We start from the raw sequence: 14062 nt of genomic DNA on the forward strand, positions 1-14062 counted from the left end.
GTGTGTGTGTGTGTGTGTGTGTGTGTGTGTGTGTGTCTGTGTGCGCACACGTGCATGTGTTCATGGTTCAAATGCGATCTCCATGACAGCTGTGTGCCAAGACATTGAGGCTGGGGTTGTGTGACTGCTGGTGGTGTTGCCTCCCCCTGCCCCCCAGTTCCCACTTTGTCCCCCACCACACACCCCGTGGAGTGTCCAGCAGTCTCGTGATATCCTCTCGCCGTCCTCAACTATAACAAAGTAAAATAGACACATTCTCTAGCATCTCTCAGCCCAAAGGCCTGTGGTTAAGCTCCATGATGGTTTAAATAGCCCCTGGGACAAGGAGAGGAGGGGGCCCCGGGCTCCTCCTGCCGCCCTCGTTCCCCAGCACGGCTCCTCTGCCAGGTGGCCCACCTCACTCCCTGGAAGGTGACAGCAGGTCCCAGGGGCTGCGTACAGCCCAGGGTACTGACTGCTCTCTCTCGTTCTGTCCCTGAAGGCTCGGTACAAGTCTCATCTCTCCTACGCCTTTGTGCCCAGCCACGTTGAGTCTCCACCCTGGTGCACATGCCAAGGGCCAGAAGAACTTCTCGCTGCTCCAAGGATCTGGCCACCTTTGCACAAATGCTAGCCCTTCAGGTTTCCTGCCTGTGGGCTGGGGCCAGCTCTGACTTCCCTCAGAGTTCTGGGATTCAAGCTAAGCTCCCCACATCCATGGGGTTGGGTGGACTGGGTGGACTCAAGCCTAGAACGGGTCCAGGGATGGGGAGATTCAAGCTGGCATCCATAGAACATTTCTGGAATCTGCTGAAAGGAAGGCCAAGGAGAATATCTCCAATCTCTTCCCCTTTCCTCCCATCCTTCTCTAAGAAGTACATTTTTCCTGATTCTCTTACCCTCCAATCAGGGCTACCCAGAGGCAGAGGCCCCGTGCTGGAAGTGACATTGGCTTTGACTAGGTAGCCCTACTGTAGCTCCTTAGGGAGGGCCTCCCATAACCTGGGGAGCTTCTCTTCCCTTCCTGAAGGAAGAAATGACCAGATATGAAGGTGGCAGAAGTGACCATCCTGCCAAGAAAAGTCTACCTAGTCTCACCCCAGAATCTTACTGGGGCAGTGGCACTGGTTGAGGCCTCCATGCCCCCTCATCCCAAATTTCCTCCTATTTTGACCTTAAACATGGGCATTCCCACTGGATGGACTGGGGTGAGCTGACGGTGGTTCCTTTTACTATCAAGAGTTGTATTTTTGTATTGTCCTCTCTTTTATGCCAAGTATGTGCGTGTTGGACTGTGCACTGGATTTATGTAGCAAACTTGAGTCTGCAAATAAAGCAAAGTAGCCAGCCACAGCTGGAGTGTGCTGCAGTCCTTAGGGGGAAAAAGGGTGTTTTGATACCAGGGGGAACCTAGAGGGTTCTTGAAATATCCAGCAGAGTCAGGAAGTTTCAGGGATCGGATTTCTTAGAGAAAACTCAGAGAAATTAGGGTATTTGCCCTTGGCTATCCAGCAGTGACCCACAAAGATGGAACCTTCAAGTGAAGTTGGGTCTACTCTCCCTCTTCTTGAGAGTCACAAAGTGTCTTCAACTCTTTAGCACATTGTTGCAAATCCACTCTGGGACTTAATTTGGCCCCCTCCCCTTTGAGGACAGAGTCTGACCCTGTGATTTGGAGACTATCACTCTGTCCTTGGACACATAACCCCTTCTGCCCTCTAGGTGGCTTTTACCCACAGTGAGGACAGGCTTGATCAGACAGACCACCCTCTTCATTAATGAAAGACAGCCAAAGTAGAAAGACCTGTTGAGTCATCTCTAGTGGGTGTCCTCACCACTTAAGCTTTGTTTGGCGAGGCTCACATTTGTTGACCAGCCCTTTTAGGTTTTAGCTTTTTCTCAACAGTGACAGGCTACATGTTTATTGCTCAAGATCAGCTGCATCATATTAAAACATAAATTTGGTTTTGGTTACTTAATCCTTTCCTGGGTCAGATTCCTGGAGTCCTGGAGGATTCTGCAAGAACTGATCCTTCTTCCAAACAGATTAAGTGAGGACATCATTGGGGATTAAGACTCCTTTCTCTCCTGAGAGAATGGATGGAGGAAAAGGCTCATCTGGTTTAGACAGAAGGTGACAGAGTGATTATAGATTCCTTTCTCATTCACCAGTGTTGCTTAGCAAGATGAGGCTCATCTTCCTGTTTATATACACTGGTCTGTGGGTTGGCCAGACAAGAGTGGGAGAAATCTTCAGCACGGAATACATCCCCATCTGCTGCTTTCCTCTGACGGTATAACCAAGAGAGCCAGAAGGTGGTCTGCTTGGTTCAGTGCTTTTCTCAAAAACCTGCTTCTTGAAGCTGGTGATCCTATAGCCTCCATGCCTGGAACTCATCTAGCAAAACAATGGCCTTTGATGACAATCACCCTCAGGTCACAATGGTACCCAATGATCAGGAGAAATGGTAGGATTTCAATTCCATCTGCTTTAATTCAACAACTATCGGGACACTGTTAGATTAGACATTAGATAGCAGGGCTGGAATGTACCATAGAGGTCATGATATCCAATTTCCTCTCCACTGAATTTTCCCAGACATATCCTCTCCCCCCAAAGATGGTCCAGTTTCTGAACAAATTCCACTAATGACACCAATTTGCTACTAACCAAGATAAGTCATTCCAAGGTTGGGGAGAAAATCTTAACTCCGAAGGAGCCAAGGTAGATCACTTTCCCCACTGGCCTTAGAGCACATGAACTGTGCCTCTGGGGCACATGGTCCTTCAGGTACTAGCATCTAAAGACAGTTTTCTTACCCCACTTCTCAGTATTAAACTCTCTACATTTGAATTAGACAAAGCTGCATTATACTATAGTAACAAATATAGCCCCCCAAATCACAGTGCCTTAAAACAAGAAAAGTTGGTCTCCTGTTCATGCAAAGTCCAATGAGAGGCTGCCAATTCTGGCAAGTCTTTATCCAAGTGATGGGTGTGATTCAGTATCCTTTTGTCAAGATGTTCCAACATCTTGGTGTCTTCTTCCATCCACAAAGGGTAGGGAAGCAACAAAATCTCTCTGCGCATTTGTGGCCAAGTCTGGAAGTGGTTGATATCTACTACTCACAGTCCATTGGCCAGAATCCAGTCACATGGCCCAACCCAAGTACAAGGAAGGCTGGGAAAGGTAGTTTTCCTATGTATGCAGGAAGAGGAAGCAGAAGCGGTGAGCATCCAGCCCAGTCTCAGACAGACAGCTCTTTAAGCCACCTCCCTCCACTCAACAGGTTTTAAGCTCTCATCTTCGTATACCTCACCTGAACAAAACTCACACCTTCAAATGTGATGCTTGGATCTGAAGTGAAATTAAGCCTGTCTGATGTGTACTGAGGAGAAAGGGACCATTTACCTCCCTGTGCTTCTGTTGACACATTAATTTTTCTGGCAAACAAATCATCATGACTGACATATGTTGAGTTTATGGGAACTGCTGTTAAGCCATATCTTCTCCATCCTGCCTGGAGCAAGGATCTTCTGAGACAGACTTCATTGAGGGGCAGAGGGACCTACATGGAACAGGTAGGAAGTAGCACAATGTAGAGGGCTGGACTGAGGGGGCGCTGGCCATCAGCAGGGTCTGGGCAAAGAGGGGCAGGAAATGAATTCAGAGGAATGTCTTGCCCAGATGAGCAATGGGACAACATTGGACCAGAGGACAGCAGGGGGCTAAGGAACCCTGACCCCATTAGCTGGCTTGCTTGCCTTTGAGTCTCACCTCCTGCAGAGTCTACAGGGTATGTGCTCCTTCATATGCCCAACATCTCCAGCCTGCCCTTGAACACCCAAAGAGCACCCTAGACCCTGCTTGCCAGGAGACCCCTAAATTCCTGGAAATGACCAGAGATGTTCACCTGCCCCACAAATCCAATCTACTGGATGCCCTAACCCATCTCTTCCCCTGAGCTGCCCCACCACTTCTTGTGGGTCACTCTTGTCCTGCTGTAACTGGCTTCCCCAAGGTCAGAGCCATGCTCATCATGCTACCCCAGACATAGACACAGGCTCTTTATCAAAACATGGCCAAGATGAGACATATTTGAACAAAACTTTACTAAAGGCCTGACCAGGAATCTCTACTGTGGGACAGAAACACATGAAAACAGAATCCTGGAGCTCAGAGTTCTGGTGGTCCCTGGGCTGGGCCCAGCTAAGGGGTATACTCCTGGCTCGCTCTTGCACCTGAGCCCCATTGTCCCCGCAGGGGGGCCTCTGGGTGCCTCACTCCAGAGCAAGGACCCCCCACTCTCAGCCTTCGCTGGGCTCCACCTGGGTCTCAGCCTCTTTCCCAAACATAAACTTCTGGCCACAGTGCAGTTAATCTATTACATGGTCCTGCCTTAAACCGCTCCACGTCAGAACAGAACTCTCTTATTACTATTGTAAAACCAAAGGCCCATTAGTGTCTTTCTCCAAAATATGAATCAGAAGAGTGATGGCAGCTTTACTGAAGTGGGGTTTTTCTTTCTCCTAGCCATCGAGACTTCAAAAATGCCAGGGGATGCTCTCAGAGGCCTGCCTGACATGGAGCTCTGCCATCGCAAATCAGGACCAAAACTGTCCCTGGAGGACCCCCGGCCCATGAAGCCTGGGTCTGGGAGGGACTCGGCGAGCTGTGAGAAACTGTAGGTGGCGGAAGCGTGAGCTCATTAAATGAGCACATCCGCCCTGAGCTCACACCAGCAGAAGCACAGACCTGTAGGTGGGGACACTTGGCCAAAAGGACAAGGGGAGGTCTAGATGGTCCCCACCCCACCTGCTTCCAGCCAGGGGCTCTTGGCCATGCCCTGGTGTAGGGCATGCTGGAAGTGAATCCCAGATTGCTTACTGTAAACCCAGGCTTTAACTTCTACAGCTGGGTAGACAATTTGGGGTAGCATGTGTTCCACGCTTTACAGCTAAGGCCCCTTAAAAAACTGGAGTAGACGCGTTTAAGGAAATAAAATGAAGCAGCCCCAGTAAGCATCTGGGGCTATGGCCGGGAAGCCAGACTCCACCATCTGGATGAGTCAGCCATCACTCAGCCGTGAGCCAGCACGAGGTACTGTCCCCGATCAATACGGGACTGCAGTGGGATGTGGTCAGTGATTCTACTTCTAATTTTCTTGGGAAATATGCAGTGCGAGATGGTGAATGAGATGTAGGCGAGCTGACTACAGTTGTCTAGAAGGATCCCATGAGGCACCTGAGCCCAACACCATCCCGACGCAGCCCCCAGCTCAGGAGGGTGCCTGCCCTCCTCTGTGGGAAGGCCAAAGCCTCTGGCTCCCGGCTGGGGCTGAGCATATGGGGAAGGAGTGGGAGAAGAGCCAGGCTCTGCGGGGAGGGTGGGTGGGGAATGCCAGGACCCGTGGGGGTAAAGAGAGGCGGGGGGCAGACAGGAGGTGATGGCGAGAAACGTCAGGTTTGAAGGACCACATAAACAAAACATTGTTTGAATAAGAAAGCATTTCAAAGGTATAAATATTTTGGTACTGGTGATAAAGTCCCAGAGCTTCGTAAATAGGCACTACGTATTTGTAAATTATTTGTAAATTTCTTAATCAGCCTGTGGGATTATTCACGGTCCCGGTCATGCCTACTCTTGTGTCTGCCTGGCAAGGAATATTTTTGCTGGTGTCCCCATACGTGACTGATCAGAAGACTCTCAGAGCAGACCACCTGGGTGCCCAGGGGGAGGAGGGTTGAAATCAATGCCTCCACGCACTCAGGAAGAAAAGAAAAAAACCGGAAACCCCAAAGAACGGTTCTCCTTGGGTCCGTATCATCCGCACCACCCTGTCCCAGGCAGTGGTCATGTAGGATCCTGGGCAGGGCTCACCCAGAGCCAGGGTTCATGTGCAAGGCTGTCGTGGAAAGAAGCTGGGACCCTTGGGTAACACATTCTCATGTCCAGGCATGACCATCCGGTACGTGGGCCACAGGCACAGTCACATACACACTGTGGTGACATCCACCAGCTTCTGGATCATCTGGGCGTGGGTGCCGTGGAAGGGCAGCCCGTCCACCTCCATGCCCACGACCCCCGACACTCCACTCCGGACCTTGTGCCGCACCAGGATGCCCAACATCTTCTCTTCCTGGAAAAAAATGAGGGCAGAGACAGAAGTGGTGGAGCGAGGGGGATGCATTTACAAGGGGAGGGAGAGCTTTTGACTTGGTGTGGTCTCTTTTTGAAAAATAAAATTTCACTTAACCATACGGATGCCACTGAGAGACTCATCGTGAAGATTAGGTGTCCTACATCACGCCCCAACTGCCCCAAGCCCCTCCTCAGAAGCAGCCACTTGGAGGAATCTGGGGTGTTCTTCTGGGAGTTACAGTCATGTAACTAAATGTGGTTATTAGGGAAAATTGCATTTAGCGTTTGTTAAAAACATGGAAGATTCACTTCTGTGGGTACAGTGTGGGCTACTTCCTGCAAACCAGCCCCTGCTTGGCTCTGATCATCTGCTGGTGTGGGCCACGTCCCATCTCCCTCAGCATTCTCCAGTGCGGATGGGGGAGCAGCTGGAGGGAGCGGGGCCCTGCAGGAAATGCAGCCTGATCCTGGGGCCGGCAGGCAGGGTTTGGGATCAGACAGGTCTGACCTGGGTCTTCCCTGGCCTCTCCGTGCCTCAGTGTCCTCATCTGTATAATGGGGATGTTAATGATAATAATAGTAATAATGTCTCCTGAGTGGGTTGTTGTAAGGATTAAATGAGCTCATGCAAGTAAAGCACTTAGTGTGGTTCTTGGCACACAGTAGGTGCTCATGAAATCAGGTAAATTATTATTGACATGGTTGGGTCCCCTGGCCTTTAACCCAGAGCTTTTTTACCTTTGCCGTACTTGCTGAATTTTTTTTTTTTTTTAAAGTGATTCAATTCTCCTCCTCACTTCCTCCGAAAGTAAGGTCCCAAACAACTACTTGCCTACTTGCCCTCCATGCGTCTCCCTCTGGTTAGAAGGTTCTGGTCACCCTGAGAAAGGTGGGTCTAAAGTGAAGACACAAGGAGGATGGTACCCGAGGGGCAGAAGTCCAGCCCATCCTCTCCCTCCTCCTCCCCCAGCAGAGGAGGGGGATGGGTGGAGGGGACCAAGACTCTCCAGCAGAGAGTCTCTGAGAAGCGCTCTTCTCAGGCACTTGCTCAGTGATCCCACCCCCATCAAAGTCAAAGCTGTCTTGCCTGCTACCTGCCACGCCTTGAACCAGGGGATACAGAGGTGAATGGGACACGGTCCCTGCTCTGGGGGGTGCACAGTCCAGATGACTGATCAGGCAGGAATGGTCCGTGGAGATCACGGCACAGGGCAGGGGCATCCAACCCCCATTATCAGACTGGTTCAGGAAAGGCTTTCTGGAGGGGGGGCATCTAGGACCACAGGTGATAAAAGAGCAGGGATGAGCCAAGCCAGAGGTGCTTGAGGAGCACTCACTGCAAACTTGTCCAAACAATGGAGAATGAGCTGGCAAAGGTCGCCTGGGAATGGCTCTCCTCTCCGCTGGCCTGAGAGCCTGCATTTCCATTCTGCCCTGGGAGGGACACCCAAGGGCATTTCCTGGCATCTCTTTGTCCTCCAGCCCCTTCCCAGAGGCTGCCTGGCCCAGAATGCCATTTCCTGCCCTTTGTTTGGGTTTTATTCTTCCATTTCTCTCCCCATTGGGTCATATCCTCTCTTTATGGGGGAGTGCTTCTAGGATCTGGGAGTGGGGGGGTGCATTTCCTCCCACACACTGCCTGCTGGCACCATTCCCATCCTTCTGGGCCCCAGGGAGGGTCCTTGGGGGCGTCAGGGTGCATGTGAGCCATCATCAGCTTAGGAACGGGCTGGCACTCAGCCTCTAGGAAGAGCCACAGGAACAGCTGGACCAGCAGGGACAGCCGGCAAATTTCCAGGCATCGCTGAACCACCTCAGAAAGTTAGAACTGTTCTGTGCCATGACATTGGCCATGGCTGCGTGGATGTGTACATACGGAAAAATCCACCTGCTGTCCACTTATGGTTGAAGCACTTCTCTATTCCATGTAACTCAGTGTTTCAAAGCTAGCAAGAGAAATGGAGTGGGTTGGGAGTGCTGGAAGAGAACAGGAGCCCAGGATGAAGCCACATTCCTGCCTTCTCCATTATCTGCGTTATCCATCTGTCCATCCATCCATCCATCCGTAGTCCCTCCTATAAGTTGCCATCAGTCAGCTTGTAGCTCCTGACAAGGTCTGAGACATGCCCTCAGATAAAACCTCCCGGGCACAGCGAAAGACCAGAGCGGGCATGGTGTGCCCTAGATGGTGGCGGCCGCCTTCCCTGGGCTCCTCCGCACGGTGCCCACACCCGACACGGTCACGATCAGGTCAGACCCCTGATACAGAAGGCCCCGCTGACAAGCAACTCACACTGCCAAGATGAAGGGCATCCCTCACGCCCTAGCCAATCCGGCTGCACTGCCCGCTCAGGCCCCAGCTCTGCCCAGCACTCCTTGATGACTCAGGGATGCGCAGGGAGCGACCTACAGAGCTCCGCTGTGATGATTCCAGTTCTTTCTCCTGTACACGGCATTGCTTCATGCCCCTGGCACCTTTGTCTTGTGGGTCTTGCTGCCTGGAAGGCCCTTCCCACCCTCTCCTACCTGGTTACTTAGAGCCTACTCACTCTCCAAGACCCAGCTCAGTGCCACCTCCTCCAGGCAGCCTTTCTTGAGCTCTCTGAATGAGCTAAGGGCCTGTGCTCTGTCCCCATAGCCCTGTACACTTCTATCCTTCTACCCTCCATCCGCCCGCAATGGATCCCGAGTTCCCTGCCCAGGGGCTGTGTCCGACCCTCCATTTTCTCCCAGAGCAAAGCTGGCCTGGCCCAGAGGAGGGGCTCAACACACATGTGTTTGTACTTTTGTTTTGAAAATGTTCCCTTTTATTTTCCTCCTAAGGGTGATACATTATTAATGTATTTATGAAGAACAGTGTAGAAACCCAAAGGGAGTATTTTCCATCCCTGGAGGGTAAGTGTTTGGGTTGTATGAATTTTCCTGGCTGGGTTCATTCTTTTGTGTCTGTGTGAATCAGGAATCACGCGTGAGGCAGGCCCCTGAGGCTTTTTTTCCAGTTCAGATCCAGGAAATGCAAAGAAAGTACCCAAGGCCCTCTGGGCACCACTGGGGCAGGCCATTTCCCTTGAAAATATCCTTCAGCAGCTCTATCCTCCCACCCCCACACCCCCACCATGTGGCACCGTGGCATTACCAGGAACTGGGAAACTTCTGAGCCTTGGAATGAGCCCAGAGAATGGAGTCAGAGAGATCCAGACTCGGGTCCCAGCTCCCCATCTCAGCTGTGTGTGTGGGGCAAGCCACCTCCCCTGTGGGAATCCCAGCTTCCTCATCTGTAAAGTGGGCACAATATCAACCCAGAGAGATTTTAGGGAGAAATGGGTTGGCAGGTGGCAGAAAGAGAGAAACAGAGGGAGACACCAGGTTCTGGAAGCTCATGTTTCTCAGCAGTGAGGGGCTCTGGGCCTCAGCCACGGGCCGCCTGGGCACTCATCACAATTTCTCTCCCCACCTGAGCTGTTATGTCCAGGCTCAACGCTCGGGAACCCTCCTGCCCTTAGACTGCATTCCCGTCTCCCCAGACCAACCGTCGAATCCAGGGTGTCCGAGTGTGGTCACCCAGAATGTGTCAGATAGGTTGCTTGTCTGGCCTACTTCAGGCCAACTGAGCCAGGAAGCCTGGGTGGGTTTTGCACTCTGGGGTTTAAGATGACCCTGAGCTCATTCAGATGCCTTTGAGGTTGGGGAACTGCTGTCCTAACAGGGCACTGCATCTGTCGGTCCGTCCATCCATCCATCCATCCATCCATACGTTCATTTGTTCATTTATTCATTCATTCTCTAGAATTTACCAAGCACCGTGTTTCCCTCTGCTGGTTGCTGGGAAAGCAGACACAAGAAACTCAGTTCCTGGTCTTGCCTTTAGCAGTCTAGACCTCTGGGGGACCAGACTGGGAAAATGACCTAGCACAAGAACCCTTACCTCAACCCTGACTGGGCCCCTGTCAGGGCCTTCCTCCTCACAGGGCTGGGAAGCTCTGCAGAAGGCAAGCTCTTCCTTTCCGTGAACCATAGTCCGCTCTTGCGACCTCTGCCCCTTGGCCAGCTTTTGTCTCTCTCAAGTGGCCGAGGGCACGGTCTGTCTCCCTCCCCCAGGACACCATTCAGGTGTGAGGCCTCAGGCCCCCCCAGTCTTGCCCCTTCCAGGCCACACATCCCAGCTCCCTCCACTGATTCAGGCTCTGCAGCCTTATCAGCCTGCTGCCTGCTGTCAGGTGAAGGGGAAGCTCAGGCAGAAGCTACAGCTCTCAGGGGAAGTCACCTCAGGCCTGGAATTTCGACATAAACTCAGGGCTTTGGTGCCAAATTCCCAAGATCCAAATTACTCTGGAAAATTCCCGCAGAAGGTGCTCCAGGCTCTGGGAGGAGCAGGGCATGAAGAGGTGGGTTTGAGCCTGGAATCAGAGTCAGCAGATGCGGCCACAGGAACTGAGGCCCAAGGAGGGAATGGCGGAGTCATGGAGTCCTTCTGTTTTTTAAAAATAATCAGCCTAAAATAATCCACATGTCAAAGAGCCACATTGTGGGGTGGCAAATTCTGCTTCCCTATAGAGGAAATTCTGCTTCTAGCTGTGGTGGTGCTGTGGTGCTTCCAGCAGTGGTGCTGGCCATCAGTTTATAAGCCAGAACCCTCGACTTGTAACCTGGAACCCTCTGTTCATAGCCTGGAACTCTTGGTTTATAGCCTGGGACCCTCAGCTTATAGCCTGGAACCCTCAGCTTATAGCCGGGAACAGGCCTGCTCATCACGCCAGGATGTGGCCATCTGGTATGTTACCTTGGCAACAGATGGAAGGGCTTGAGTCCAATTCTGCTCCCCAGGTGATCTGGAGGGCCCAACTGCCTTCCTGAGGTAATGTCGGTGGACCTCACATGAGTTTAGGATGTACAGCGCACAGGCCAAGGCATAGCCTCCCCAGTTAGAAACACCTAGAACAAAAAAAGACTCTACAATAGAAGTGGAAATGCAATGGGGTCCGTCACTCTGCCACTCAGCAGCTAGAACTCACCTCAGAGAATGGCCCCAAGGTCAGGGGCACACGCGGCACCAGAGAACTTGTGAGAAACGGATCCATGGGTCCCAGAGCAGACCTACATCAGAGGAACTCCGCAGGAAAGACAGGGAGCACACGGAGTAGTAATCAGTTCTCTAGGGGATGCTGCTTCAAGTTAAAGGTCGAGAGGCATTGCTCCAAACCACCTGGGTTACCTACAATTACCCACCGACCAGCCGAGAAGCTTCAGGCTCTCCCCCTAGGAAGCCGCTGCAGATCTTCTGACATTAAGAAACTCTCCTGCATGGCGGACCTGTGTCCGTGATGCTGTGCAGAAGCCGGTCCTCTGAGCAGCTGGCTGACTGTACTCGAAGAGGGTTCCTAGGTTAGCTTCTACCTGCCTTCCTTTTCTGTGAGCCAGCCCCAAGGAGCCTATTCCCCAGCGCGGGGACGACCTCCCCGGCTCTTCCCTGACACCTGCCAGAGTTCTCCCTTCAACTGAAGAAGGATGAAGGACCTGCTAGACTCTGGGCGTCAGAGCTAAGAAAGAAAGAGGAGCTCCGGACCCGGGGAGAGAGGGCCTGTGCACCCAGCTGACGCATACCGAGGGAGGAGGTCACGGAGGGTGATGGGAGCACTCGGGAGGGACCACTTGTCCCGCCTAGTCTGGGAAAAGTTCAAAGAAGAGGGGTCATTTCATATGGGGCTTGTAGGCTGGGCAGGATTTATCAGAGGAAGGGTGGAGAGTGGGGGCCCTGGAGGTAGGAAAAAGTCCCAATATGCAGTGAGTACAAAAGAGTGTGGAACATAAATAGAAGACATACATCAGAACGAGACAGGGGAGGGGCTTCTGGGGGGAGGGGCAGCAGGAGAGGGAAACAATCTCAAGCAGGCTTCACGCTTAGTGTGGAGCCTGACATGGGGCCTGATCTCATGACCCTGAGATCATGACCTGAGCCAAAATCAAGAGTCAGATGTTTAACCCACTGAGCCACCCAGGCAGCCCTCAATTATTTCCAGCTAGTTAGATGGTGTTGTCGATTTCAACGATGCCCTTACTCATTTTCTGCCTGCTGGATCTGTCCCTTTCTGACAGAAGGCTAATAAAGTCTCCATAGATTTTAGAGTAGAATCATCCATTTCTCTTGGTGTCTCTATTAGCTTTTGCCTCACATATTTGACACTCTGTGTTAGGAGCATATGCATGAAGAATTTTATGTCTTGGGGCGCCTGGGTGGCTCAGCGGGTCAGGTGTCCAACTCTTGGTTTCCGCTTGAGTGGTGGTCTCGGGGTCATGGGATTGAACCCTGAGGAGTCTGCTTGGGATTCTCTCCTTCCCCTTCTGCCCCTCCCCTGGCTCACACTCACACTCACACACACTCTCTCTAATAATAAATGAATAAATAAAAACTTAAAAAAATTGTTGTGTCTTTGGGGCACCTGAATGGCTCCATCAGAAAAGCCTGTGACTCTTGACCTTGGGGTTGTGAGTTCAAATCCCAACACTGGGTGTAAAGATTACTTAAATAAAACTTGAAAAAAAGAATTGTTATGTCCAAAACCAAAACAAACAAACAAAAAAATTGTTATATTTTCTTGGAGTATGACCCCTTTACATCATGGACTGCTCCACTTTGATCCTGATAACTTTCCCTGCTCTGAAGTCTGCTCTGTCTGAGATTAATATAGCGACTAATGCTTTGTTTTGGTTATTGTTCACCCAGTAGATTTTCCTCTCTCCATCCACTTTTAATCTATGTGTGTTTTTATATTTAAAGTGGGTTTCTTACAACTATAGTTGAGTCTTATTTTCTGATCTGCTCTGACAATCTCTGCCTTTTAACTGGGGGTAGTTAGACCACTGACATGTAAGGTGATCAGTGATACGGCTGGATTAATATCTTCCACATTGGTTACTATTTTTTGTTTGTTGTTCTAGCTCTTTTTTTTTTTAACCCCTGTTTTTGTCTTCCACCCCTTTTCTGCCTGTTGTGGTTTTAAGTGAAGATGTTATAGGATTCTATTTTCTCTCCTTTCTTAGCATATCCATAATACCTCTTTTTTAAAAAAATTATTTTTAGTGATTGCCCTAGAGTTTGCAATATACCTTTACAACAAATCCAAGCTCACTTTCAAACCATTTCACAGTTAGGGCAAACACTCCTCATTCTTCCTTCCCATTGCTTGAATGATTGCTGTCAATCACTTCACTTACACACGGGAACGTAATTGAATGAGTCATTCCTATTATTGTTTTGAATAAGGTGTTATCTGTTAGACCAATTTCAGAACAAGAAAAATTAAAGTGATTTTGCCTTCACTTATGCATCCTCCAATGCTCTTCTTGGTGTAGATCTGAGTTTCTGACCTATGCATGCCGTTTTCCTTCTCCCTGAAAATTTCTTTTTACGTTTCTTCCAAGGCAGATCTACTAGAAACGATGCCCTGTTTGAGAAATTCTTTCTTTCTCTTTCACTTTTGAAGGATAATTTCATAGGGCACAGAATTCTAGGTTAGTGGGGTTTTTTTTTTTTTTCTGCCAACACTTGCAATATGTCCTGCTACTCTATGGCCTGTGTGGTTTCTGAGGAGAAGCTGGATGTAATTCCTACCTGAGCTCCTCGTTTACCCTGCTGGTGATCTCTGAGCTTCCTGAATCTATGGTTTAGTGTCTGACATTAATCTGGGTGGGGGGGATCTCAGTCATTATTGTTTTATTTATTTATTTATTTATTTATTTATTTATTTATATTTAAAAGATTTTTAAAATTTATTTATTTGACAGACAGAGATCACAAGTAGGCAGAGAGGCAGGCAGAGAGAGGGGAGGAAGCAGGCTCCCCGCTGAGCAGAGAGCCCGATGCGGGGCTCGATCCCAGGACCCTGGGATCATGACCTGAGCCGAAGGCAGTGGCTCAACCGACTGAACCACCCAGGTGCCCCT

General features: G+C 50.5%; 1 protein-coding gene across 3 annotated transcripts in view; it reads right to left on the minus strand.

Annotated features, from left to right (window-relative positions):
• Positions 1–2448: 2448 nt before the first annotated feature.
• Positions 2449–14062, minus strand: part of DGLUCY (D-glutamate cyclase) — a 75488-nt gene continuing 63874 nt past the window's right edge. For all 3 annotated transcript variants that reach the window (XM_032344666.1, XM_032344667.1, XM_032344668.1), the window contains 2 exons: positions 10902–11053; positions 2449–6119 (listed from right to left, as the gene is read on the minus strand). In XM_032344666.1, the coding sequence (XP_032200557.1) occupies positions 5970–6119; positions 10902–11053 (302 nt within the window). In that variant the 3' untranslated portion in view covers positions 2449–5969. The remainder of the gene's footprint in view (positions 6120–10901; positions 11054–14062) is intronic.

This window comes from Mustela erminea, chromosome 5 (assembly GCF_009829155.1).
Source record: "Mustela erminea isolate mMusErm1 chromosome 5, mMusErm1.Pri, whole genome shotgun sequence".
Lineage (NCBI taxonomy): Eukaryota > Metazoa > Chordata > Mammalia > Carnivora > Mustelidae > Mustela > Mustela erminea.